This window comes from Phallusia mammillata, chromosome 3, assembly GCF_965637545.1.
Source record: "Phallusia mammillata chromosome 3, kaPhaMamm4.hap1.1, whole genome shotgun sequence".
Taxonomy (NCBI): domain Eukaryota; kingdom Metazoa; phylum Chordata; class Ascidiacea; order Phlebobranchia; family Ascidiidae; genus Phallusia; species Phallusia mammillata.
In genome coordinates this window covers 21,596,004-21,622,692 of record NC_137254.1, presented here as the reverse complement: position 1 = coordinate 21,622,692, position 26,689 = coordinate 21,596,004, and the positions used below count along the sequence as shown (strand labels likewise).

Here is a 26,689-nt window from a genome sequence, read left to right as displayed (position 1 = left end):
AATATATCATAGGATCCGCTGTTTTCATCTTTCAGTCGTATTTCAGCATACACAACATTTCCAACCACCGATGTTTTTGTAGTGTGATATGAATCATTGAACACCTTCAAGGTTGTTGGAATTTTCTCTGTTTTGTTTGCATGGGAAGTGTTATCCCTGAAAAAAATGCATTGATAGTATCTGTGCAAGATACTTCGTAAAATATGGTATACGAACTAATCTCAAATCAATGGCATTTTATGTCCAAGTTTTGAACATGTTTGTTCGAACGAACCTTGGAAGGTATTTTCGTACTTTTTGGAGTAGGAACATTGTTACAATTTTATAATGTGCCAAAAGAGGTGTTCAATTATAGAAATAGAACAAATTTGTTGTTTTAGACTTTCATAAATAATTTAGATACTTACGGTGTATTGTGTTGTGCCCTGCAGTGGATCGGCGTTATCTTTCCCATGCAATCTAAATCAGCAAACATTAAATCAAAAATGTTTGTCAGAAACAAAGCTAACTTACCGTATGATATTTGGAGTTGAAACGCTTTATTCGATTTTCCTGAGATGTCATATAGGCCTTGTAGCTGCACATAGAGTTGTCGTCCAATTGTTCTAAAGTTTCGGGTAATATTTGGCCCGGCCCAGCGTCCTGCATTAGCTGCGTCAATGTCCGTATGAATCTAAACAATGTTGAGGTGCATAAGCAACTGTTGAGCAACTGTAGCATTGGTCAATACATGAATTTCTTAAAGGAAAATGTGCAACATATATTTCAAAATACAGAGAAAAGGTTTAACAGTTGTTTTTTCTCTAACTAATACAAATATCTAATAAAAACCAAATTGCCAGCGACGTAGAGTAAACGGTTTTCATTTTATTAATACAGACGTTTTATTAAAACAGATTTGGTTTTTATTAAAGCTACTATTTAAGTCCGTGTCTTGTGTACCTAATACAAATATGTGTAGAAATACTTACTAGCACAGAGTTTTGCCCCGGCAAATTCACGTCACTGAATTTCAACTCAAATTGGCAACAGGTCCCGCTTTTAAATTTCCATTCCTGGATTGCATAATTATTTGATACTGAATAGTTGAAGGAAACAGTTGATGTGTCGTTTTTCCTTAATAGAACTGTCTTCGAAAACGATACGGTCTTGTCATCTGCATATTAACAAAACACGTTGGACTTAAATTCGTTTCTGTATTTTTTGTCCAGTTAGTTTTTTGCAGTAGTTTTATTATCAAATACAATTATATTAGCTTACACTCTGTAGCTCTCAGGTGAAAACGACTCCCATTGCCGAACAATTGACAATCGATCTTGATAGATAAACTTTCTGTTCTTATGATTCCAGTGCTCAATCCATTTCCTACATAGTTGCCCAGAATTGTATCATTGCCGTCTCTAATCTAAATATCAACTAATTCAATTCGAGAAACGCTATTAAAAGTATCATTGTAAATGCCATTAGTTTTTACCGAACAAAATTCTTCGAGAGCAAGAGCTCCAGAAACTGGCTCTATGTAAATTGGACGATTTCTACTAGTTGAATTGTAGTCTCCGGCCCAGGTACGGTGTGTTTCCGGAATTTCAAAGTCCTCATATTTCTTGATTGCATCACATTTTGTACAACCTGTGTGACAATCATGGTTTATTGAAACCAAAATATTAATTTTCATTAACGCAATTGCTACATCCAAAATACTCCTTTAAACTTATGCGAGAATATCTATCCATCAAATTTTTAAACTTGTCTTGAATACACGCTAACAACGTTCCAAATTCGACAAATAATATTTAACAAATGACAAGAAATTACAAATAGTATTTTTTTTCTGAAATTTCAAGAACCCAAACATAGCTGCCATGTCTTTAAATGTGCTATGGAGCGCCGGAGGCAAACTTTATTTACAAATTTACAGTTAACAAATTAATAAAGACGCGTACCAAAAGCTATCAAGACAACGCAGAACAAATGTATTGCGCTCTTCTTCATGATTTATGTTCCGGCTTCCGAGCCACCTCCTATCTGTAAAGCAACATTGCTTGCACGAACAGTCAATCTTGTTCTTTTTTAGGCCAATTAGTTGACAACTCCTTGTGCGGTTAACAATCTGGCGGTTTAAGAGATAAACCCACCATGTCTTATACTGCACTCCTGTCCTTTTGATTACCTTGCGAATGCAAATTAATCTGTTTTCTTGCCCGTACGTTGCAGTTCAGAATAACAAGCAAGGGGTTAATTAGGGGATGATTGTCACGTATGTATATATCATCGAACATAAAAGGTGTAGGTAAAGGTTACCTACTGAAAAGTTTTAAGTTTCATCTGCAAACAATGATATGTGAAAAGTTGTTTTACGTCTAACATTTTGTGTTCCCCAAAGGTACGTTTGTGGTAAAATGTTTTTGGTTGGCGTAGTTTTGATGGTAACTATGTGTGTATTCAATCATTGGCAGTTTAGTTAATAGCCAAAGAGTTTGAATTCAAGCTTACTGCAAGTAGCTGCATGCAGGGTGCCTGCATAACAGGCAGTACGTAATAGGAAACAGGATATTGGCTGACGCTTTGCTACTTCCCATTAGCCCTTTTTTACCTCAAGCAAATAGGTAACGAACTTTTGGCTCTGTTTGTATTGCACAGCTGTCTTTCCATACCTTATATGTATTTTCGTTTTTTGGGAGGCATTGGTTACAAACAGTTCAACACCACGAGAACCCAAGTCATTCAGCTTTTCTCTCTATTGAATTTTGTACACAAATTGTAGCGAATTTATAAATGTCGATTTCGCCAAACGTGTCGCACAAATCATCTGATGAAAATTTAGTTGATGAATGTGTATTCATTGACACAACTTCCATTTAAAAGCGTGTTTCCAACGTGACGTCACAGGTACGGGCCGCCGTAACTAACGAGACAATTTCGTCGTTAACATCTGGTGGTACACTGTTTGCGGACGCAACACGGAATTTCTGCAGGATTTTGACAAAGAATATGAAGACCTCAGCCCGAGCTAAACTTTCGCCTAGGCAGAATCTTGCTCCAACCGAAAACGGGATAAGCTTGTTAGATGGAACAAACTTCCCGTTTTCATCTAAAAATCTTCGTGGGTTGAATACTTCTGGGTTTGGCCAATCCACTGGATCCCGATGGGCACCAGAAAGATTTGCTATTACCTACAAAAAAGCATATTAGTCTTCGATCTGATACACTAGCTCTGCGCAGCAAAGACTTGGCGCCAATGAAATTTTTAAACCTCACACTTTGCAATATGCTTGGTGGTAGCTGCTTTAATTTCGCTTTACCTAAGATGATTCAGGCAGATTTGAAAAAGAAGAAATTGTTCACAGCCATGTTACGAAATTTTGAGCACTGTAGATTAAGCAGGAATAACTAATCTTGAAAAACATTTATTTATACCAAGCTTTGATTAAATTTATATTGCCCCATCTTTTCACAGAGCTCGTTTACTGTAAGAACTATTTTCTAACTTCTTACCGTTGTTCCTTTCGGTATAACGTGCCCCATTAGTTCAGTTGTGGTGGTTGCCATGTGTTGGACAGCGAGCGGCGAAAGGGTCTTGAATCGCATGCATTCTTGGATGAAAGCGCAAGTCATCGGCAGTTCTTCTTTCTTGGCCATGGTGGGTACTCCATCTGATCCTTAACAAAATTTGTGTAGTGGTTTGTCTTCTGTTGCTGTTAAACCGTTGCTGTGCATCTGTTGCTGTTAAACCTCTATGTTTGCTGTTCTTATTGTTTGTTGTCTTATCTTTTTAACTTGGAGACACGGCATAGGTTACGAAACGTCGTACAATTACATTTTTTCATAAAAAAACTCGCATACCGAGTGATTTGTTAATTTCCTTTGCAATAATTTTCTCGTACTCCGAATAGTTCATCAATAGCACAAAGCACCAGCATAAAGTTGTGCTGCTCGTCTCGGACCCTGCTACCAATAAATCTCGGCACGTGGCTTGTAGTTGGTCATCCTAAAAATAATACAGTTTTTGGTTTAAAGGCATCGATATTGCAAAAACCGCCAAATAATCAAACCGTAAAGGCACCCTTTTCCTTTCCAAATTTTTGTTCGAACAAGTAGGCATCAATAAAATCGTCGATATTGTCTGGGTCGAAGTTTTTTCTATGTTCATCTATGTACGTTTGCATTGCGTCTTGAAAACATAAAGTTAATGCATAAATTTCAAGACCTAAACTCTCGCACATTTGTCTACGAGTCAGCGATTTTAGAGCATAGGTTTTCTTACCAAGCATGTATTCTGTGTAACTCTCGAATGTTTTTCTTGTCTTATTGAGGGGCGGGATTGTTCCCAAAAATGGAAACAAGTTAATAAACGCAAGATTCGGATCTGCAAACCTAAATCATATAAGTTGGTCTGTAGCTGCATGGTTAAACTATTTAATATTTGCTCTTGTGGTATAGGCTTAGTTTCCATCAGCTTATTAATTAACTGCAGTTTCCTTACAAATTTCCCAAAGCGTCCAACAAGCGAAGAAAGTCTTTATCACCATATTCATTGCGTTTTCCGAACGCAATCTGAGATAATACGCTGCTAGTCAGCCAGTACAAATATTTCTGTGAAATTCAAAACAAGATTTTAGGCTTTCTATATTCTAACTTATATTGTCGGACTAAATTGTCCTATTCTACATTACTTGAACTGTTATGATTTGTTTGCTCGATTTAGTAGGACAAACTTCAATCGAGCACTGTATGAGGATAACCGCGATGTGTCAATATTTGCTATGACTGCGGGATGGACTATGTTTATAGTATGCTTTCAAACTGCTGAAATCGTTTTGCAAATTTATGACAGACCTCACGCAGTGTGAAGGTCATTCCGTCGATCTTGTGTCCTTATGTAAAAACACTTACGGATTTCACCTTAAAGTTTACCGAACCGTTGTTAACAGACTTGAGAAATTCAACAAATCGATCTCCTTCCTCGTTTAACATGTCTTCGATCTTACGCTTTGCAATTCCCTTTCTGCACAGAATCAAGTAGGATACATTTACCCAAACAATCATTTTGCCTCTTAAAGGAACTACATTTACTCTCTCAGGAACTTCAGTGCAAAATGCTTTTGCACCTTAAAGGTTTCATCGTATTTTCGGAACACAAGTCCGTTGTTCTTTGTTTGTGAGTAAAACAGCTGAATCAATGGACGATCCGAAAAGATGGCACTTTGTTTGACAAGAGCCTGTAATTACAAAGAGTTATTTGTTTTTAAATACTGACATTTTTATGTGCAGTTTAATTTGTTAGTCAACAGATCAATCAAAATAGTCAAAGTGGGAATGATGTTTTTCGGGTGGATTAACATAAATAGTCAGGTCACAATCTTGTTATTCTTGCCCAAATTACTTTAGCAAGCCATTTAATATTTGGTACCTGGTTAATTGCCTCAAATGTGTTTAGAACAACCACGTCCTCCCTTCCAAATCGAACAGACATAACAGGTCCATATTTTTCCACACTCCACTTCTTCAACGTTAGTCCTGGAGCCTTGCCAAAAAATAGAACCACCCCAAAAAGGGGAAGACCCCTAGGGCCAGGAGGAAATCTAGAATGGGGTCTACGCCACCAGTAGATGTAAATAAGGGTGGCAGCCAAACCAAAAAGATTCCAGAAGCTAAATATTGCAGGTAAAATCGAAACTAGCAGCATTGCTAATGCACTTGTCCCTATTTCTTGTACGCATTTGCAAATTCAAAACGTTTTGTAGTCACAATAAATCCACAAAAGTTCTGAAACAATAGCTCATCTTGAATATTTATTCCATCTCATGATACTTTTATACACATATGCCATTTTGTGATAAGAAATCAACTGCTTATTGAGGCTAAACCTGAAAAGTTACAAATTATATACGATCAGATGTTGACCAAGACCTACTACAAACATCAGACCGTGTCAGTTACCAGCGGAACATAAGGCTTCGGTCACTATTTAATGATTAACTAACTAGCCGCTATTTAGTCCACTTCATTTAAAACTGTATGTATTTTATCTGTCTTAAGTTTAAATGCAAAAAAACATGTGGTTTTACGTTGCCCAAGGCAAAATAACAGGAAGTTTTTTTTAACTCAGTGCTTTTTGGCATGCACCATTAATTTGTTTGGTAACAAATTTTGCGCGAGCCATTAGCCTGGGGGCGACAATTCGATATATCATGCTGAGTTTATAAAGCACGATATTGCAGCTCGACCTTGTTTGGGCAAGTTTTTGGGTCGACGATCTCCCTTTTCGCTAACTAAACTTAAATGCTCGCTCACTAACATAGAGCTCAGACCTTTATGTTTGATTCTTGTCAACAAAGCTGCAACATCGAATAGTGGTCGCATATTTTGCTGTTAAAACTAAATATTGAAAGCAATTTGGATTTGAATTAACTTTAAAACGTTTTTCGATTGGTGCTATGCATTTATATCGTTTTTGCATGAAGATTACCAGCCAAACAATGCCCGTTTGCAAGCGTTTGTTTAAAACTGAAATTAGTTTTTATAAAGAACAAATATATTATGCTTATGCAAGCATCTTCCGTGTCTAAAACGGCAACTTAAAAAGGAATAAAATTAGACAAGCATCTCAAACACGACTAACCCTCAACTGAAAGCTTGACGGAGAAAACTGCGCACGAAAAATAAACCCGTAATAACGTAAAATCGGGGAAAACTGCGAAGAAAAATAGCACGTTGTTACGGTTTTTATCTTTTGTACGTGGACATATTCTATATTGCATACGGATTAGCATACTTAAAATGTATTTTAATTAAAACTACTCGCACATACCAAATTACATAAGTTTTATGCTCGTAACTTCTGTTACATATATTTTAAATGCGGTTTTCCAGCTTGACATCACAGGTACGGGCAGCTGTCACTAACGAGACAATTTCGTCATTAACATCAGGAGGCACACCATTTGCGGGTGAAACACGAAATTTCTGAAGAATTTTGACAAAGAATATGAAGATCTCAGCCCTAGCCAGACTCTCCCCGAGACAAAATCTTGCTCCAACCGAAAACGGGATAAGCTTTTTTGAGGGAACAAACTTTCCATTTTCGTCTATAAATCTTCGTGGATTAAATTCTTCTGGGTTTGGCCAATCTATTGGATCCTTATGGGCCCCAGAAAGATTTGCAATTACCTGCAGACAAACAGCAATTACGATGAACATTGCATTAAAGTGGCAAATCCGCACTGTAAAGAACAAAAGCACCTAATGTTGAATTCTAGATATCAGTAGCTCACACTTTGCAAATTTAAGCTTTCTGAAAATGAATGTTTAACATTACACGCGAATAATAAAAAACAGCTGGACCTATAAAAAGATGGCCCTTAATTCCCACTCAAAATCTTTCAAACACACAGCGAAAAACATATTGGATATTTTTACATCTCTTTTTAAGTAGAATTACCGTTGTTCCCTTCGGTATAACGTGCCCCATAACTTCAGTTGTGGCGGTTGTCTTGTGCTGAACAGCGAGTGGTGAAAGGGTTTTAAATCGCATGCATTCTTGGATGAAAGCGCAGGTCATCGGCAGTTCTTCTTTTTTGGCCATGGCTGGTACTCCATCTGATCCTTAAATAGCAGAAAGAAAATAATGAATCCTAAATAGGTATAATTGTTTGTTTTGGCACATGTTGCATGCTCAGTAATATATTTGGATGTTTACTATTCGTTTTTTTGTATATTTGCACATATATCTGATGTTTTTGTGATACAGATTTTATATCTGCAAGTTACAAATTTGTTTTCCACATCAAAAACAACTTTCAATTTTGTTCCTTTGGTAATCAACTTACCGAGTGATTTGTCAATTTCGTTCATAATAATCTTCTCGTACTCCGAATAGTTCATTAGTAACACAAAGCACCAGCATAATGTTGTGCTGGTTGTCTCGGACCCTGCTACCAACAAATCTTGGCACGCGGATTGCAGTTGCATGTCCTAAAAAAGTTCTACATCGTGGGACCACATTACAAAAAAATTCTAACAAGAAAAACTGGAGCAGGTGAAAATTTAACATGCACTTTATTGCCATGAATCTGCCGTTGTACTACTTTATTTGACTATTCCTGTTTGCCGACACTTGTTTTGCAAGTTAGGAATGTAACTCCAAGAGAGTATTTTGGTCTAAACTAGGCGCGGTGCATGTATAATATCTAACCGAGAAGTGTTTGCCCTTCGTTTTTCCGAACTGTTGTTCGTACAAGTATGCATCGATAAAATCGTCGATATTGTCTGCATCGAAATTCGTCCTGTGTTCATCTACATAAGCTTTCATGGCATCTGTGATTAATAAATCGAGAAATTTAAATTTCAAGTCCAATGTGCTATTTGTGCTTAGACATACCTCGAATGAAGGCTGCATTTTCCAGGAATGATTTTAAAGTCTTATTAAGGGGAGGGATTTTTCCCAAAAAAGAAAAAAGATTTACGATGGGAAGTTTTGGATCTGCAAATCTGAAACATATGCACTTTATGTTAAAATGTACTCATGATCGTGTTTACTTCATTAATTTATTGAACAAAGGTATTGAAGGCAATGTTGCTTTATACACCAGCTAGAGATCAGAAATGAGTGCAGGTCCACATTGATTCATTGCACAACCGAACCTACTGTTTAAAGAACTGGATGTGTGTGTTGTTTATTTTGTTTTTGTGAAGCCATGGGCGCCCGCACCTAAGAGCAAAAGGGGGCACTTGCGCCAGTACCACTGGAATTTCAATTTTCCTCATAAGTAACATATATTGTGGAAAAACTGAATGTATTGTACTTAACAAAAAGAGTATTACTTGAAATATTAAACAGTATTATACTTATACAAGGAGAAAAAGTCAGTGTATGTCTAAAGAAGCCAGTTTTACGATGTCTACCTTCTTTGCATATCTGGTGTTATTTCAATTATCTCAGCCGTTCCGTATTTCGAACATAAAAATGGTACAATAAAACGTGTTTGTTTTTCATCGTAGAGTAATTTAGGTTTAAATTACATAAAATTACATGCCATCGTAGTCCATCGATGTAAGTGTACGTCTGTATGTGTTAAAACTTGCCCTCCTAGGCAAATGATTCGGCTCCCATATGCGTAGCTAGCCCCGTGTTTATACAAATGGAAACTGTAAAATCATATTGTTGCTTACAACTTGTTCACTGCGTCCAACAGACGAAGAAAATCTTTGTCGTCGTATTCGTGTCGTTTGCCAAGCGCAATCTGAGAAATGACGTTGCTAGTCAGCCAGTAAAAACATTTCTGTAAAAAAACAAGCTGATTCATAACAACTCTGTCAAACGTTCTGACAACATCCTTGGCCTTTATATACCCATATATTTCCAACGTATTTAATGTTTGGCCATCATATTTGGCCAATGAAAACAGAACAGTTTATTGTTAACTGCAGTTAGTGTGTTAACCTAATGGGTCAAAGCTTTGCTCACAAACTGTTGCGGAACACGGTAAATCTGTATTTGTAATGCTTTTAAGTCGCTTGAGCCTATATAACTTCGATTGACATACTGTGTATTTAGCATACTTTAATGTTTTAGAGTTGGACGCTATATGCGCGTGAAAAAATCAGGGAGATACTACTTTATATTTTCCACCCAGCTCCTGGTTCAACAAGTGTAAAATAAGTCCCACTTTATTTTACCTTGAAGTTAACAGAACCTTTGTTAAGAGATTTAAGAAACTCAACAAATCGATCCCCTTCCTCGTTTAGCACGCCCTCAATCTTATGTCTTGCAATTCCACTTCTGCAAGGAATTAAGTATGTTAAAATTATTTTACTGCCTCTAGTAGTCCACAACATTTACTCTCTCAAGAACTTGAGTGCAAAATGTTTCTGCGCTTTGAAAGTTTCATCGTATTTTCGAAACACAATGCCGTTGTTTTTGTTGTGTGCGTAAAACATCGGAATCAAGGGACGATCCGAAAAGATGGCACTTTGTTTGACAAAAGCCTAAAGATAGCAAAAAATTGTGTTTAATTACAACTCTTAATTATATTTCATCCTGAGCTGACCCTATTAAAGGTATTAACAAGTTAAGCCGGTTTCCCAAGCATTGCCATATGACAAGGCAGAGGCTAGAAAAATTACATCCTTCAGTGATATTCGAGCTACACAACCCAGTTATGAACGTATTTTCATTTTAGTGGGTTTGTTTAGATTCATTTGTTACATACTAGACCAGTTCCAATACAAAACGTGAAATCCATTTTATCCATATGTAAACTTTAGTAAATGGTCAGAAACAATTTGTAAATCTTACCTTAGCACCCAAAATATTTTTTACCTGATTAATAGCATCAAAAGTGTTTAATACAACAACGTCCTCCCTTCCAAATCGTACAGACATAACAGGTCCATATTTTTCCACACTCCACTTTTTCATTGTCAGGCCTGGAGCCTTGCCAAAAAATAAAATCACCCCAAAAAGAGGGATACCTCTAGGGCCAGGAGGAAATCTTGGATGGGGTCTTTGCCACCAGTAAAGGTAAAGAAAAGTGACTGCCAAACCAAGGAGACTCCAGAAACCGAATATGGCGGACAAATTCGAAACTGCTTCGAGCAGCATTGCTAATGTATTTTGTCCCTGTTTGTTAGCAACGGACTTTCTTGCAGGCAACGCAACTGCAACTTAAAACGTTTCAATAGTGGCAAATGTACTACTTTTCCTATACCAACCGTCTGTAAAAAGGAATTGCTTTGATGTTCGTATTTTATCCTTGCTCTTTCCACACAAAAACTAGTTTTTAACTCAACTATCTGAGGATTGCATCAATATACAAAACGTGTACGGTAGCACTTTACGATAAGGAACGCCTGCCTGACAAATTACAAGTGTCACACAAATGACGCTATGTAATGTGACCAGGAGATCATATATTTAATGATTAACTAGCCGAACATTGCCCTCAAACTGCGACCCGCCAACACGTGTTTTGTGACCTTTCTAGCTCGAGTTTAAGTTGGGCCCAGCCCGAAACCGATCTTTTTTTAATAAAGCCCTAAATTGATGCGCAAAGTTAGAATTAACGAAGTGAAGTTACAACACAGATGTGGGAAGTCAAACCCGTTTTATTCGAACTTAAAGGTTGTCCGAACATGAACTGTAATGCTCTGGCTTTAATAAAGCTGTACAGACTGAGTTTGCGGCTAGCTGCTGATGACTCTTTTTGTGACCCTTTCATTGAACAAGTTCGCCCGCTACTGGCCTATGCCACACTTTGGATTAAAGGAGCAAAGTGTGCTGTTGCAAACATACAATTTTGTTTAAAAGATACAACAAATCAACTACTTTTAGGTTTTCAATGCAATTGCAAAAAAAACAAGCGACCCAACAGAATTGTCAGGCGACCCAACTTTGGGTCGCGACCCATAGGTTGGGAAACACTGATATACACCACAAAATTACTTAGTTAGATTTTGAGAGATATAGCAAAGGAATTGACGAAAAAACTTTTACGCACCCTTTAATTGCGGGGTTTGAGCATAACGTCACATGTACGGGCTGCAGTAACCGTAGACACAATTTCATCGTTGATATCAGGTGGCATACCGTTTGCAGGGGTAACGCGAAATTTCTGAAGGATTTTGACAAAGAATATAAAGATCTGAGCTCGGGCTAAACTTTCACCAAGGCAAAATCGTGTTCCAACAGAAAACGGGATGAGCTTTTTTGAAGGAACAAACTTTCCATTGTCGTCTATGAATCTTCGCGGATTAAACACTTTGGGATTCGGCCAATCTACTGGATCCATATGCGCACCAGAAAGATTAACAATTATCTGCATAAAAAGGCCACCGTTCAGTAAATGTTATGCGACATAAAAGTGAAATGTTAAACACAAACAAATTGTTAAAGTTTTTAGATAACCTAAAGCAGCTTTAACTTATTTTCCAATGATAAATGAATTTAAAATTCTATATTATAAATTCCAATATCATTTCGTTGCAAAAAATAGAAGTGTGCCTGAAATATAATAGGATCGATTTGAAATCAATTTTACTTACTGCTGTCCCCTTTGGTATAATATGTTCCATAAGTTCACATGTGGAGTTTACCATGTGTCTGACACCAAGAGGTGCAACTGTTTTTAGTCTCATACTTTCTTGAATGAACGCACAAGTCATAGGCATTTCATCCTTTTTAGTGTGACTCGGCACTCCGTCAAATCCTGAAAATAGAAGTAAATTGTTGAGTTTATAGTAGACTGGTGTCCTGTTTTCCAACTCCATTGCTTTGTACATATTTTTTTTCCTTTTAAGCTCTGTTTGCATTAGGAAGATGCTTGTATTCGACATTTTGATTGCGCAATCACGCTGGAAAGAATAATGCTTCTAAACAGTTTACCCAAGAGATGAAAAACATAGTAAAGAAGTATTTAATTTGTTGCAAACGACTAGTACGTTGATTGAATTCCATCTGATGCTAACTCAACATACTTTTTTTAATGTGAACGTATGTCACAAGCACAGGAAATCAAACGTTACCTAGCGTTTGATCAATTTCCTTGAGTATTATCTTTTCGTATTCTGGGTAGTTCATTAGCAGCACAAAGCACCAACATAGAGTAGTACTGCTAGTTTCCGTCCCTGCCACAAAGAAGTCCCTGCAGGCAGCTTTCAGTTGATCGTCCTACAATAAAGTATTATATAAGCTGTAAATTCTAATCGAATGCACCAAATTTAAAAGGAAAAATAGGCAGTGTAGCAAATTACTATGTAGTGGTAAGAAAGGTACCCTACCGAAAAGTATAGAAAACGATGGTCATAGCTGCAAACGTTAACAATTTCTTTAAATGAATGTATCACTTTTTTAATGTATTTATTCACCGTTGCTATGGCCACCTTTTTTAATATGAGAAAACTTTACTGTATAGTCAATGTCTTTTCTCGTCCCAAACTTCTGTTCGTACAAGAAGGCGTCAATAAAATCGTCAACATTATTAGGATCAAAGTTTTTTCTGTGCTCGTCTATGTAGGTTTGTATTGTGTCTACAAACACAGCAATTTTATTGGTATTGATTAGCCTTGTATAGCCAACTAAATTGCAATAACCATACCAAGAATGTATTTCATGTTTTCTTCGAATCTATTCACAGTCTTGCTAAGAGGCGGGAGTCTTCCCAAAAACGGAAACAGGCTTATAACACTAAGGCGTGGGTCCTTAAATCTACAACGGGAACAAAGTTAGGGATAATGTGGAACAACTAAAACAAATCATAAATCAGTTAATGTTTGATCACTACTTTTAAGTATGTTCGAACACACAATCATACAACAACAATAAAAACTTAAAAGTTGAGCTAAGAGCTGAACAAAAAAAACGCTTAAAGTTAAAATCGAAATGTGGGGAGACAACAAGACACATCAAACGTTATTCTCTTGTTTAAACGTTTTAAACTGGAAATGACGAACTTTTGTTTATTAGGTAAACTGTAACCTCCATGCGATTGACGATAAAAAACTTGTTACAAAAAAAAAGTTTCTTGTTACAAAAAAAATTTTGCCACAAATATTTGCTATATTTATGGATTTACAATGCTAAATTCTCATAGTCAACACTTTAAAACACTATAAACTTACAAGTTGCTTATAGCCGTTAAAAGTTTGGCAAGGTTTTCATCTCCGTATTCGTTTCGTTTTCCCAATACTGTTTGAAATATCACGTTTCCAGTCACCCAAAATAAATATTTCTACATTAAAAAGATTAGTTATTCGGTGACAAAGTTTAGCTTTAAACTGGCCGTTTAATAAGTTAACTTTAAGCAACCAAAATTAACAAATTAGCCATAATAAATTTACTTTTCAAGTCCGTGTATAGTGTGCCTAAGTTTCCCTTATTATACAACAAACATAATGTTTTTTGTTAAGTTGTGCAGTCTTTGGTCAACTGTAACAGGGTTGGCTGATTTATCTGGCTTTCTCTCAATATATCAAAGCCTGGTGCCATAATTTGGACGCAATCTATTCGATAGACATGCATGTTGTCGTGTAGCTAAGGTCTCTTGTACCTTAAGGTCAATTGGACCATCGTTAATGGTGTTAAGAAATGCAACAAAGTGGTCGCCTTCTTCATTTAACATGTTTTCAATCTTGCGTTTTGCCACTCCCTTTCTGTAAACAATTAACACAGTTTCATCGCCTGAATTCATCTCTTTGTTATTACGCTTTTTTACCAAAAAATAAAACAGGCTACAAAGTGTTATTTTACCAATTCCGCAGAATTTCAACCCTGTCGAGTAATGTCTATAAGATCCGGTAATCTTAAGTCCAGACGTCCAAGATTAATATTATCAAGATTCAAGCGTTTAAACTTAAGGTGATTACAAAAATGTTGGCTCTTCGACATAACTCGATTTCACACTTACTCTCTCAGATACTTCAGAGTAAAGTGTTTTTGCACTTTGAAGGTTTCCCCATACTTTCGAAATACAATTCCCCTCTGGTTGGTTTGTGAGCAAAACAACTGAACCCAAGGACGATCCGAAAATGAAGCACTGCGTTTGACAAGAGCCTGCAACCAAAAATAATGATTTGTGAATCTACACACTTTTTTCAAGCATGAAATACAGCAAATATGTAGTAGTGTAAGAGCTTCAATTTAGTTTTGATCGCAAATGTATCAAATGAACAAATTGTACCAGGTTGATCGCATCAAAGGTGTTTAAAACAACCACTTCCTCCCTTCCAAATCGTACAGACATGACAGGTCCATATTTTTCCACACTCCACTTTTTCATCGCCAGTCCCGGAGCCTTGCCAAAAAATGGAACCACTCCCAAGAGAGGAAGACCCCTGGGACCTGGGGGAAATTTGGGGTGAGGTCTTCGCCACCAGTATGAGTAAAGCAGAGCGACTGATAATCCAAAGAGATTCCAGAAGCTAAATATGACTGCTAACTGTGGCACAATGAAATCAGGCAACATCGTACCTGATATGGTATCCTACATGTTACCTGCCAGTGGTTATAGTTTTGCTTTACCTTTTGTAACAAGCTAGGGTTTTAAGTATTTCCAAAGAAGACACTGTAATAGCAAAGCGTTTTGACCTGTTTTCTTTTACCTGACTATCTATTGTTTGCCCAACGACTTCAAATCATTGAGATTGTATGAAAGTCCAAGTTACAACGTTCGCAACTCAGCGTTAGAGAGTTAGTATTTGAAGAGTCGTTGGCAGATTGCCATTCGTTGCATTTTTTCCTTGTCTAGTCGTTTCGACATCATCTTGACAATTACTCGTCTGCAACTAAACTTAAGCGATGGTCAAGGCTTAGCATGACTAGAACGATGTGAAAAAATCAGTAATATTAAGTTAGGGTTTTTGTTTGCGTTTGTGCCCAAATTATTGCTGAAAATCAACAAACTTGCAATTAGTCAAGTCTTGTAAGGATTTGTTTACCTGCTAAAGCTGCTTGTCCGTTTTACTGATAAAGCTTCAAAAACTCATCTACAGCACACATTATTGCACATACAGAAAAAGAAAAACGTCAGCTCGTTGCTCAAGTTTTTACATGCGGTTTAGCATAAAATGCTGACTCACTAAGCCAGTTACGGGTCACAAATATGTCTGGTAAAGTTGTTCAGCAATCTCACACAGGACGCATGTGCGGTCACTTCAAAGGCCTTCTCGGGTGCAACGCCAACCAAAGCAGCACAAAATTGTAACGCTAGAGAGCAAAACTTTTACTCATTTGTCTGTAGCCCATATGGGGCACTTTTGAAAATATCAAACGCGTAGCTGCTAAAATTTGGCCAGAACTTGTATCATACAACAAATTAATATTTTGTTATCTCTGAATGGCAATAAAAATGGTGGATGGTTTTTAGAAGTTTGTTTGGATCGTGCCCCTTTTTCAATGTAACCATTAAGTGTAACCATTATGCTATAGAAAACTTAAGAGAATCTGGCTGGTAAAGTTATCTTTTAATCTTTACAATTGCATTATCGACTTTAAGAACAGCAGGTAATCTTGACAAAAACGAAACATCATCACATTGGTTTATCTAACTGCGATTTGTGTTCATTTTTTGTTCGTTTTAAATTCTACGTGTCCCTAAATCGTTTGCATACTCTTACTTTCTGCTCTTGCATCATGTTTAGAACTAATTACAGCAAACCGGATTTTATTTTCCAGAATATACATAAGTTTTGCAAGAGCGGATTTTGGTGCCTTTCAACATTCGGAAGATGACTGTTGTTGGCCTGACTCGTTTTTCTGTCACCTAGATACACATGTTATTTTCTGCTTTAATGTGTTTAACACGGATCTACAGGAGCATGAAACGACGCGAAATCGTTTGCCCTGTTTTCTGTAATGGGAAATCGTCGAAGAAGCTCATAATATATTATGCGATCGGTGCATTTTTACGTTGTAAAACGCTTTGTGGTTTTGTTAACGTTCTGTACATACGCAGAAGCCGTAACCGCCAACCCGTGTGTGCAATTTGACTCGCACCACAACTATGTACCTGAGTTATACAGCACTATACAGAGTTCGAGTCGATTTTTTGGAGCACGGACGGCCTCAAGTATAATTTCAACACAGATTTATGCTGGATGTTCACCTTGGTAAATCGGATTTCGGGCATTTTTGACACTAGCACTGTAAGGAAGTTCAATGAAACTTAAAACCAGTCAGTGTGCTTACATATGCTTTTAATTATTAGCAAAGCTTGAGCATCAGCAAACGAAAAATAATTTCACATTTGCAATTTCTTTGTTCCAACTTTCGTCAACTGTATCATATTTGATATGATCCTTTTGTTAAGTAGATCCAACATAATGTACACTAAATTGTTGGAAGGCAAAGTAGTTAAAAATGTACATGACTATTTTCCTGACTACACACGATGTAGAAAATTGGCAAAGCATACAATGTTTACTTGCAGTCTGAATGACACACATTCACTCCATATATGCGCCACTTTCAATTAGTGCCGTGCCTCTAGTTTAACTTCACAACTACGAGCAGCTACAACCAATGAGACAATTTCATCGTTGATATCAGGAGGTACTCCATTTGCTGGTGTAACATGGAATTTCTGCAGAATTTTCACGAAAAATATAAAGATTTCAGCACGAGCCAAACTTTCGCCGAGACAGAATCTTGTGCCGATTGAAAACGGAATTAGCTTGTTTGACTGAACGAATTTTCCGCCTTCATCTATGAATCTTCGTGGATTAAATAGTTTGGGATTCGGCCAATCCACTGGGTCAGCATGCGCGCCACGAAGATTGGCGTAAACCTGGAATTTTCGGAAATTTTTCTGTTAGGACTCCATTTATACCCAGGTTTGACGGAATGTCCTTTCCCGTCAACGTATTACAAAAATAAAATTAGTTTACGCATTTGAATTCTATTCTGCTTCATCTAAGCCCAATGGGAACAGAATCGTTCAGACAACATACAATGTAATGGTGTGTTACGCTGTAGTGTGTTTCAAACAAACGTTTTGCATTTTACTGATCAGTATAAGTCAAACGCGTTAGGGATGCAAGGCGTACCTAGCCATTCGTACACGATTGTCTATTGCGCAGGGCGGTTTTAGCGACTCAGACCGTAATTAAAATCACATTTTAACAATGTATTATTATCAGGAAAAACGTTACTTTGACATATCGGAAGACTATTAGTTCACTTTCTACACTTCCACAAGTTTGTTGTAAAAACTTCAACTTTAACAACATAACTTCTGTCGAAAAACTGTGACGTCCAACGAAACCACAGGCAAGTTAGTCACTATACTAGTTTTGTATGTCATACCGTTGTTCCCTTTGGTATAACGTGTCCCATAAGTTTGGTTGTGGATGTTGCCATGTGTTGAACTGCGAGGGGTACGAGGGTCTTAAATCGCATGCATTCTTCGATGAAAGCGCAAGTCATTGGCAGGTCTTCTCTGTTGGCCATAGTTGGCACTCCATCTGATCCTAAATGTTGAGTAGTTGTTTTGATTTTGAAAGCAAAACTCATTTTGATTTAAAACATTGTATTTGAGTCAAGACTACAATCAGACGATTTGTCTTCAGATCTGTACATGTTCATATGCATATGTATCGATTTAACAGCATTGCCATTATCGACAGTATCAAAAGCGAAACAGTTTTGTATTGAAGGTAAAACGACCTAATATTCTTTCTAAAAATCTGTATTAGTATGCTCCTTGCCATTTTAGTTTGCTCATTGTCCGCCAGGCAACGTACGTTTTTTGTGCTTTATTTACGAGATTTACCACCTGATCTACTGAAAGATGAGTTAAGTGGTGAAAATGTCGTTTGCTAACGCGTCTTTTGAAAGTAAAAAAAAATTACCCAGGTTTTCGTCTATTTCTTTGAGAATGATCTTTTCGTATTCTGGATAGTTCATGAGAAGCACAAAACACCAACATAAAGTCGTGCTACTCGTCTCGGATCCGGCCACGAAAAAATCTCGACAGAAAGCTTGTAATTGTTCATTCTACAAAGTATCGAATTGCAGACATCATTATATAGCACATTGCTTTATGTGAACGACTCCAAGCACGTAAAGAGGTATTATGTATACATATTACTACAATAACAAACAAACTTGCATACAGAGACCATACACTTTTGAAAGCAGCTGTGGGGTAAAAGTCAAACATTTACAGCCAGTTTGCAGGAACGACAAACACATTTGTGTACTACCTTGATCAATGCTATACTCTGTCCTTTCACAATGGTTTTTTACATGATGTATGCAATTGAAAGAACTAACCGAATAATCGACGTCTTTTTTCTTTCCAAATTTTTGTTCGTACAAAAAGGCATCGATAAAGTCGTCGATGTTATCTGAGTCGAAGTTTTCTCTATGGGCATCGATGTTGGTCTGCATCGTATCTAGTAACGCGGAAAATGCAATTTCAGACTTTTCAGAAGTTTTTAACTTAACAGCCACCATTACCTAAAACACAATTGCATTTGAAGTGGCATAAAATGTCTTCATTTTTTGTGACATTTGAATAGTCTATTGTTATCAATGGCGTTTTTAGTGAAGCAGCTTCTTAATTCTGTTTAATGTACGTAGCCACTAATATTGTCAGTCAGCCAAGTCGTCGTTAAAAAATACCCAGAATGTATTTCATGTTGCTTTCGAATCGCTCAACTGTCTTCCTAAGGGGCAGAAACTTTCCCAAAAATGGAAACAAGTTTATCAGTAAAAGATTGTCATCGGCAAACCTAAAGAAAACACAATGTCATACTTTTATGATAAATAAAGATTTGTTGTTTCAGAATCTGAACTCACAAGTCGTTCATTGTGTCCAAAAGTCGATGAAAGTCTTCGTCTCCGTAGTCATGTCGTTTTCCCAATGCCGTCTGAGATATCACGTTGGCAGTAAGCCAGTACAAATATTTCTACAGCGAAAACAATGAGAACCATAGCGATTATTGGAAATCGGTCAAATCAATGTTGTTGTTCAGGGTGGTTCTTTCTTATTGTATCATTCCTTTTTTATCCACGCAAAACTACTCATAGTACTAAACGAGTAATAATAAAAGCCTGTATATTTGACATACTAAAGTATAGGCCAAAGGTTACCCACTTTTAGCATATACGTGGTTTAAGACGTCCAAACTTTGAACATGACTCCGCCTCTTTGCAAATAACAATCAATGGGTCGCAAACAAACCGCGACGCACGAACGAGTCAATATTTGATGTCTAGTCAGCTATTTTTTTAAAGTGCACGCTTGCAGAAACGGCGATCAAAAACGCTTGGTTTATGACGAAGTTTACTGTCCAGGTCTAAATTCATATCATTGTGGCAATGTTGATTAAAATTATAAAAATTGGTACTAGTGTTTGCTTTTTCCTACAAATTATTTTGGGCTGTAGTTTGCAACATAATTGGTAGCATTGGACCATTTTTTTTTAATCTTATTAATTCCCTATGTACGAATATTTCCTTTTTGAGCTTCAAAACACCCAGTTAAAATTGTCTGCAAACATGACCCGACCGTTTTTTGCCAGCCCGAGTCAAAGTTCAGTCAGCGGTTTTCAAAGCAAACAAATTCAGGAATTTTTGTCATCTCGACCAACTTCGAACTATCACAGAAAATATGTTTATCACAGGATTTCATTTTGGTGGCCAATCGTCAAACCAAATAGGTTGCTTAGTCCAAATCAGCATATAAAATTATTTTCTGCTACAACGATGTTTTATCAACCGATGATTTACCAAATGTACAAAAGATTTGCGATTGTGGCTTACCTTAATATCAACTGGTCCATCGCTAACGGATCTGAGAAAGTCAAGAAATCGATCGCCTTCCTGATTTAATGTGTGTTCAATCTTTCGTTTTGCCACTCCTTTTCTGAAAAATAACTGGATTTCTTAAATTTTTCGGGGCTAACAAGGTCATTATATAATACGAACACTTTCAACCACAAAGACTGCAAATTGCAGCTGGTAGATGCAAACTTAGCACGGAACATGGTGGAAGTGCGTAAATATTCGAGACAGGCGATTTGGTTTTAAGCTAGTATCACTATACCCTTCAACCAAAGACCACAAATTTACATCTCAATGTGATGTAATTATTACTGAAATTAATACCGCTTTGTGCAAGAGACACAAACATGCACCTAATTACGATGCAAAAGAAAGCTTAGTTTCCTTCTTCGTTAATTCGAAGTAGTAAAGCTTCATACACACAAAGTGTAGGGAAAAGGTTGCAGACCACAAATACTTACTCTCTGAGGTACTTAAGGGCAAAATGTTTCTGCGCTTTAAATGTTTCGCCATACTTCCGAAACACGAGACCGTTGTGTTTGGTTTGGGAGCAGAACATTTGGACCCATGGCCGATCCGAAAAAGTAGCACTTTGTTTTACGAAAGCCTGTCATAGGAAAAAATCATTGTTCAAATCGCCAAGGACGATTTATTTTATAAAAACATGAGACAATTCACACTTTTCAAGCTGTCCAGTAAAACTGTTTGGTCCTGATGGAAAATTTCCTACCATATTAACAAAGCTTGAAATACGAATATATTACTTTGCTATTTTAAGTCTCAGTTTGATCAATGCGTCAACATTAACCATCGCAGAGTATTTGACATTTGTTTGCCATTATTTTTACACTAGAAGTTTGTACCTGGTTAATTGCATCAAACGTGTTTAAAACAACTACTTCATCTCTTCCGATTCGCACAGACATGACAGGTCCATACTTTTCCAGGCTCCACTTTTTCATTGCCAGTTCTGGTGCCTTGCCAAAGAATGGAACCATTCCCAACAGAGGGAAGCCCCTGGGACCTGGAGGAAATTTTGAGTGAGGTCTTCGCCACCAGTATAGGTAAAGCAGAGTAGCTGTCAAGCCCACTAGATTCCAAAAGCTAAATATAGCAGTGAGTTGTGGAACCATGGTATCCATCAACATCATTAACGAAATTTTAATTTCCTGTTTCTCTGCAAAACTTTGTACAATTGTCGTCACTGACAATAAAAACGTTCTGTACCGACCTTGTGTTATTTTCTAAACCTAATTTAATTTTGCATGTCGGACTTATTTCAACTAGTTTCGAACAAAACAAAACCATACAATCCAGTGAAAAATGCTAGGATAAGCATTGGCGTTTCTGTGTAGGCTGTCCTACACACCATCTGTTGCCACAAACCCAATTGTTCAAAAGCTGTATGCAGTTATAATGACGCAATATGTGAGTTTAACAAGAACTAACTGTCAAATATTAACTTTTCGTGTGTGCGGCCAACATTGTAGTGGGCAACTTCATATTGAATGTGTACATTGAGTGTGACATGTCATATTGAACAAGATTGCAGAAATGGCTCTTAAAATTTGACTATTTACCACACATAAAACAAGTGGGAATTTTTGTGTTGTGGGTCGGACTTGTCTGAAGGGACATTTTCTGATGAAAACAAAATGTGTTAAGTTTTATTTTCTGTGTATTAACACGATAAATATTTCATAGAAACAAACTGCATGATCGACAAACAACTTTGACTCATATTTTTTGTTTGACTTGGTAAAATCCTATTTTCACGTCTACAAAACCGTGTGTTTCCTCTCATGCAATGAAACTAGGTCCACAACACATCTTGCCTTCACACTTGTTCAAAACATGTGACAGGAAAGGAAAGAAACTATGACATTTACCACAAACACTCAACGTAAGCATGTTATATTTTATTCAAAAGTCAGCACTATAGTCGATTTTCGGCTCAGTCTTAAAGGCACCCATCGGTGTCTGCAATTTTTGTTCGGTAAGTTTGTGAAGAAAGTAGTTTTCTGATCATTTCCTGACCGTTACAATTAAACCAACGTACAGTTTAAAGAAGCACCATTATATGCACTGTTACTTGTTGTTAGTTGGAAGCAGTGGTGACATTCAAATTTTTGGCAGTCGGATCTATAAAAAAGGTCATATTTTTAGCCGGTTTTGTTACAAAAAGTCCATTGACAGTAACCAGTAATGCTAACCGGTTCGCTTATCTCAAAAAAATTCGTGAGTTGGTTCTATAGAACCGTGCGAACCGGCTGAATCCCACCACTGGTTGGAAGTATTGCTTACTAAAATACGACTACCAGGTAACAATAGTACATTTTTTGTGATTGCAGATTGGTGTTTCTGTAAAAAGCATATGATGTTGAGTCAGACTCTTTTCAGCTATGTGCCTCAAATTTCAGCCATATTTAGCTTTTGGAATCTCCTTGGTTTAGCAGCCACTCTTCTATACTTCTTCTGGTGGCGTCGACCGCACGCAAAGTTTCCCCCAGGTCCCAGAGGCGTTCCCCTTCTTGGGGTGGTACCGTATTTCGGACCATCACCTGGCGTAGACTTAAAAAAGTGGAGTGTTGAGAAATATGGTCCTGTTATGTCGGCCCGGTTCGGGAGAGACGAAGTAGTTATTCTAAATACTTTTGATGCTATCAACCAGGTAAAAACAGTTATACCCCGTTTGTTTCCAACAGTAGGCTACAAGCAGTTTGCAAGGTTTGCTGATCATTTTTAAATAAAAAGTGTTACTTGTATTTTTCTTTAGCGGACTTACTTCTGCAGTAATATGTAGTTTGGCACTTATTTCTTAGAATTTGTCAACATCTTTGAAAGATTCCAAATTCATTTACCTACAGACACCGAAAATATAAAGCACAGGAAATACCCCCTTAAAAAAACATTTTCACATTTTTGACGAAAACACAAAACACCAATCCCTTGTATTTGGTTACTGAATGTGACAAAAAATGCGTTTAAATTTGTTTTAGGCTTTGGTGAAGCAAAGCGCTTCGTTTTCGGACCGACCTTGGATTGAACTGTTTTGTGGACTGACTAAGCACGATGGGCTCGTGCTTATGAAATATGGAGACGCTTTTAAAGCACAAAAACACTTCGCGCTCAAGTTTTTAAGAGAGTAAGTGTGTTGTACAATTTTTGATTCTCATTTTTGTTTTGAGTTTTTACTGATCCTTGTAAATTCTTGACAATATAAATTGTTTAGAGTTTTTCACAAAGTTCTGTGTTTCAATCTGTAGTAAAGGCATTGCAAGGCGTCAGATTGAAGATGTTTTGAACGATGAAGGCGATCGTTTTGTCGAATTTCTGAAAACCAAAAGCAGTGGTCCTGTAGACCTTAAGGTAAGCAAGGAAGCAATCGCCAAGCAGAATATGAAGAGATAATTTGTCACAGCTAAATATTTACACTATAAAGATGCCACCAGTAAAGTTTGACAGTTGACACTTTGACATCGATTTCAAACGCAAAATCTATGATACAAATAAACAAAATGGCTTTGTGTTACGTTTAGACCTATTTTTATTGGCTGACTGGCAACGTAATATCTCAAACTGCTTTGGGAAAACGACATGATTACGGCGACAAGGATTTCATTGAGCTTCTTGATGTTATGCGAATGTTGTAAGTTGTATTTGCTTTTATCTTCTACAAAACATATCATTATACAGTGGTATTTAAAAAGATTCACAGATCCACGAGATGCGACAAACATAGGATTGATAAACCTATTCGGTTTTCTTGCAAAATTTCCACCTTTTGCAACAACTATGAAACGGTTTGAAGGACGGATGCAATTTATTCTGGGTAACATACCTCTGATGTTTAATGCACAAAAGTGTACAATTTCAAAAAAGTGTAGTTTCAAAATATGACTTATGCCAATGCTTCCCAGCTCGTATGGATGTTTTATGCATAGAGTTGTACCGATACGATGTGTTATGCTTGCTTACTGATATTGATGATGCTGTTAAGGCGAAATACAATTATATACAGTTATCTCAAAGGTCGAATAACTTAATGTTTACTGTGAACTTTAATTAATATGATTTATATCAATGGTATATCACAGACAAAATGCAAGATAATATCGACGACCACAAGAAAAAATTTGACCCGAACAATATCGACGATTTTATCGATGCATTTTTGTACGAAAGAAAGTTCGGAAAACGTACAGACCTTGACTACTCGGTAAAATACCTACTATCTTCTAAGTCACCTTACACTTAGTTGGCAAATAGGAGGGTGTTGTGAGCTTTTTTCGTTGTAAGTGGTAATGTCTTGTAGGTAGTTGTGGCAGGGAATGCTCTACAAACCGTTTCAACTTCAAATTTAATACTAATTTAAGAATCCTCTTTTAATAACTTTGCATGAGATCATTCATTTCATAATGTTCATGTTTTGTTTAGGATACACATCTCAGGGCATTTTGTCGGGATTTGTTCGTGGCTGGATCAGAAACCAGTAGCACTACTCTTTCTTGGTTGATCTTGCATTTGTTGAACTATCCTGAGTACGAAAAAATTATAGTCAAAGAGATCGATGAGGCATTTGGTAAGACAATAAAAAATATGTGTAATTGCGTTGGTAACAAAAACAGCTTTGTTGACAAATCAAATCTTTACATACAAAACGGTTGTTCTCAAAGAACTAGTTTAGTGGAACTCATCTTATATACATTGATTTGGTGTGCGTATGGATATGTTACGTTTATGTTTCAAATACCCCTCATTGCATACCTGACTAGTTTATCTTAAACCTAGTTGTATCCGTCATAAATTTGACCTTCAGATCACATTTTTAGAAACACATTTAATATGTTTCTTAGGTTCTGAGGGTCTTCCTACCCAGTCCAAAAAAGAGGACCTTCCCATGACTTGTGCGTTTATCCAGGAAACAATGAGAACCAAAACACTCGCCCCACTAGCTGTTCTTCACCTTGCTTCCAATGACACACAACTAATGGGTCACGTGATACCTAAGGGCGCTACTGTAAGTGTGCGGAAGTATTAATTAAGATTAGAGAATTAGCCAACAAACCCTCCAAGCTGCCCCCTTTTTCGATACGGTTCAAACATCACAATACAAACTTGCCACTAAATCTAAAACGTTACCTCAAGGGTTTCATTTACACATGCCCTGTCCTAAAACATCAACCTAAACACCTTCCACGCTAACAAATTACCAAGACCATATGTATATGTATGAAGACGAAGGATTCAAAGAATTATGGCCAAGTTGTTTTAACATGGTCTATATATAGGTTATACCCAATCTGTACGGAGCTAATATGGATCCCAAAGACTGGCCTAATCCAAAAGTTTTTAATCCACGGCGACACATTGATGAAAACGGGAAATTTGTTCTTTCCAACAAAATAATTCCATTCTCAGTCGGAGCTCGTTTTTGTCTCGGGGAAAGTTTAGCCAGGGCTGAACTGTTTGTGTTCTTTGTCAAAATGCTTCAGAAATTTCGCATTCGTCCTGCTGTAGATCCTATTCCCAGTATCAGTGAAGAAGTTATATCAGTCGTGGTCTCACCTGTTGATTTTAAAGTCACATTGGAATCACGAAATTAAAATAATAGTTTGTGCTGTACAGACATATAATTTGGTCAAAAGAGATCTGTTTTGTCTGAAGAATCACCCTTTTTTGAAATTTCACCAAATAATTTTGCACCATTGGAACTTGTGACAAGTCGATGTGCTGCAACCAAATTTGTTTGTTCTTGTCGTTTTTAGGTGTTTTAATTCGAAAAAAATAATCTTGTTCGTTTAAATGTTTTTGTCTTTGCCAAATGGAGTAAAAATTAGTTTAGGACATCATGTTCATGCAGTTACAAAACCTCGATCTGCATAGAATGAGACCAAAATTCACGACTCTATACGTTTACCTTATAGCAGCAGCCATTTATTATTCAAATGTAGTCACACATGTTTACTTTTGTTTAGCTGTAATGGAAAACTTTATGAGTTTACAAGGTGCGCCGCTGTAGAAAAAGCTGAGTTACTTAACGTTTTCATTAACATGGTATGCTTTGTTACAGAAGTACATTATTAAACTTCGGGGTTTTCTTAAATCTCCAAAACGTCGCAACTGACTCGGACTCTTTTCATATAAAAATCAAAAACAAAACCAACCAGACGCACGAAGGAAGCCCTTTTTAAAGTGCACGCTTGCAGAAACGGCGATCAAAACCATAGGGTCTGTTACGAAGTTTGCAACATAATTGGTAGTACAGGACCATTTTTTGAATCTTATCAACTCCCTATGTACGATTATTTTCTTTTAGAACTTTAAAACACTTTTCATCTTTTGCTTTTTAGGGATCCTTTTTTTGCCATCTCACTGATGGACCACTAACTATTTTTTTAAGTTTAT

At 37.0% G+C, this 26,689-nt stretch overlaps 4 protein-coding genes across 4 annotated transcripts; 1 reads left to right on the top strand and 3 right to left on the bottom strand.

Annotated features, from left to right (window-relative positions):
• Window positions 1-2,629: 2,629 nt before the first annotated feature.
• Window positions 2,630-5,693, bottom strand: LOC145219829 (cytochrome P450 2C28-like). The gene is made up of 9 exons (XM_080087136.1): window positions 5,411-5,693; window positions 5,074-5,219; window positions 4,894-5,005; window positions 4,484-4,593; window positions 4,265-4,374; window positions 4,053-4,171; window positions 3,844-3,988; window positions 3,496-3,659; window positions 2,630-3,173 (listed from the first exon to the last, which is right to left on the bottom strand). Exons 1-9 carry the CDS (start codon window positions 5,684-5,686, stop codon window positions 2,859-2,861), a joined length of 1,497 nt encoding a protein of 498 aa, XP_079943262.1. The 5' UTR covers window positions 5,687-5,693; the 3' UTR covers window positions 2,630-2,858.
• Window positions 5,694-16,672: 10,979 nt separating this feature from the next.
• Window positions 16,673-20,561, bottom strand: LOC145217443 (cytochrome P450 2J4-like). Its single transcript, XM_080084711.1, has 7 exons — window positions 20,261-20,561; window positions 19,295-19,404; window positions 19,118-19,227; window positions 18,767-18,888; window positions 18,343-18,487; window positions 17,798-17,961; window positions 16,673-17,279 (listed from the first exon to the last, which is right to left on the bottom strand). Exons 2-7 carry the CDS (start codon window positions 19,303-19,305, stop codon window positions 16,965-16,967), a joined length of 867 nt encoding a protein of 288 aa, XP_079940837.1. The 5' UTR covers window positions 19,306-19,404; window positions 20,261-20,561; the 3' UTR covers window positions 16,673-16,964.
• Window positions 20,062-21,414, bottom strand: LOC145219828 (cytochrome P450 2F5-like). The gene is made up of 4 exons (XM_080087135.1): window positions 21,145-21,414; window positions 20,743-20,888; window positions 20,261-20,363; window positions 20,062-20,094 (listed from the first exon to the last, which is right to left on the bottom strand). The coding sequence occupies exons 1-4, from the start codon at window positions 21,412-21,414 to the stop codon at window positions 20,062-20,064; spliced, it is 552 nt and encodes a 183-aa protein (XP_079943261.1).
• Window positions 21,415-22,658: 1,244 nt separating this feature from the next.
• On the top strand, window positions 22,659-25,887 carry LOC145219827 (cytochrome P450 2B1-like). Its single transcript, XM_080087134.1, has 9 exons — window positions 22,659-22,952; window positions 23,281-23,426; window positions 23,548-23,650; window positions 23,821-23,930; window positions 23,992-24,113; window positions 24,379-24,500; window positions 24,719-24,863; window positions 25,138-25,301; window positions 25,573-25,887. The coding sequence occupies exons 1-9, from the start codon at window positions 22,659-22,661 to the stop codon at window positions 25,885-25,887; spliced, it is 1,521 nt and encodes a 506-aa protein (XP_079943260.1).
• The last annotated feature ends 802 nt before the right edge of the window (window positions 25,888-26,689 follow it).

What these genes read in the sequence shown, in the direction of transcription:
- LOC145219827 (XM_080087134.1), top strand. Translation starts at nt 22,659, where the DNA reads ATGTTGAGTCAGACTCTTTTCAGCTATGTGCCTCAAATTTCAGCCATA. An exon ending in CTTTTGATGCTATCAACCAG is followed by an intron (nt 22,953 to 23,280) that starts GTAAAAACAGTT and finishes AATTTGTTTTAG; the next exon opens with GCTTTGGTGAAGCAAAGCGC. An exon ending in CTTGATGTTATGCGAATGTT is followed by an intron (nt 23,931 to 23,991) that starts GTAAGTTGTATT and finishes GTATTTAAAAAG; the next exon opens with ATTCACAGATCCACGAGATG.
- LOC145219829 (XM_080087136.1), bottom strand. Translation starts at nt 5,686, where the DNA reads ATGCTGCTAGTTTCGATTTTACCTGCAATATTTAGCTTCTGGAATCTT. An exon ending in TTGGACGCTTTGGGAAATTT is followed by an intron (nt 4,375 to 4,483) that starts GTAAGGAAACTG and finishes TATATGATTTAG; the next exon opens with GTTTGCAGATCCGAATCTTG. An exon ending in GGAAATTAACAAATCACTCG is followed by an intron (nt 3,660 to 3,843) that starts GTATGCGAGTTT and finishes AATTTTGTTAAG; the next exon opens with GATCAGATGGAGTACCCACC.
- LOC145219828 (XM_080087135.1), bottom strand. Translation starts at nt 21,414, where the DNA reads ATGGTTCCACAACTCACTGCTATATTTAGCTTTTGGAATCTAGTGGGC. An exon ending in CGTTTGATGCAATTAACCAG is followed by an intron (nt 20,889 to 21,144) that starts GTACAAACTTCT and finishes TTCCTATGACAG; the next exon opens with GCTTTCGTAAAACAAAGTGC. An exon ending in GCCCTTAAGTACCTCAGAGA is followed by an intron (nt 20,364 to 20,742) that starts GTAAGTATTTGT and finishes GTTATTTTTCAG; the next exon opens with AAAAGGAGTGGCAAAACGAA.
- LOC145217443 (XM_080084711.1), bottom strand. An exon ending in AAAAAGACGTCGATTATTCG is followed by an intron (nt 18,488 to 18,766) that starts GTTAGTTCTTTC and finishes GATACTTTGTAG; the next exon opens with AATGAACAATTACAAGCTTT. An exon ending in TTATACCAAAGGGAACAACG is followed by an intron (nt 17,280 to 17,797) that starts GTATGACATACA and finishes CGAAAATTCCAG; the next exon opens with GTTTACGCCAATCTTCGTGG.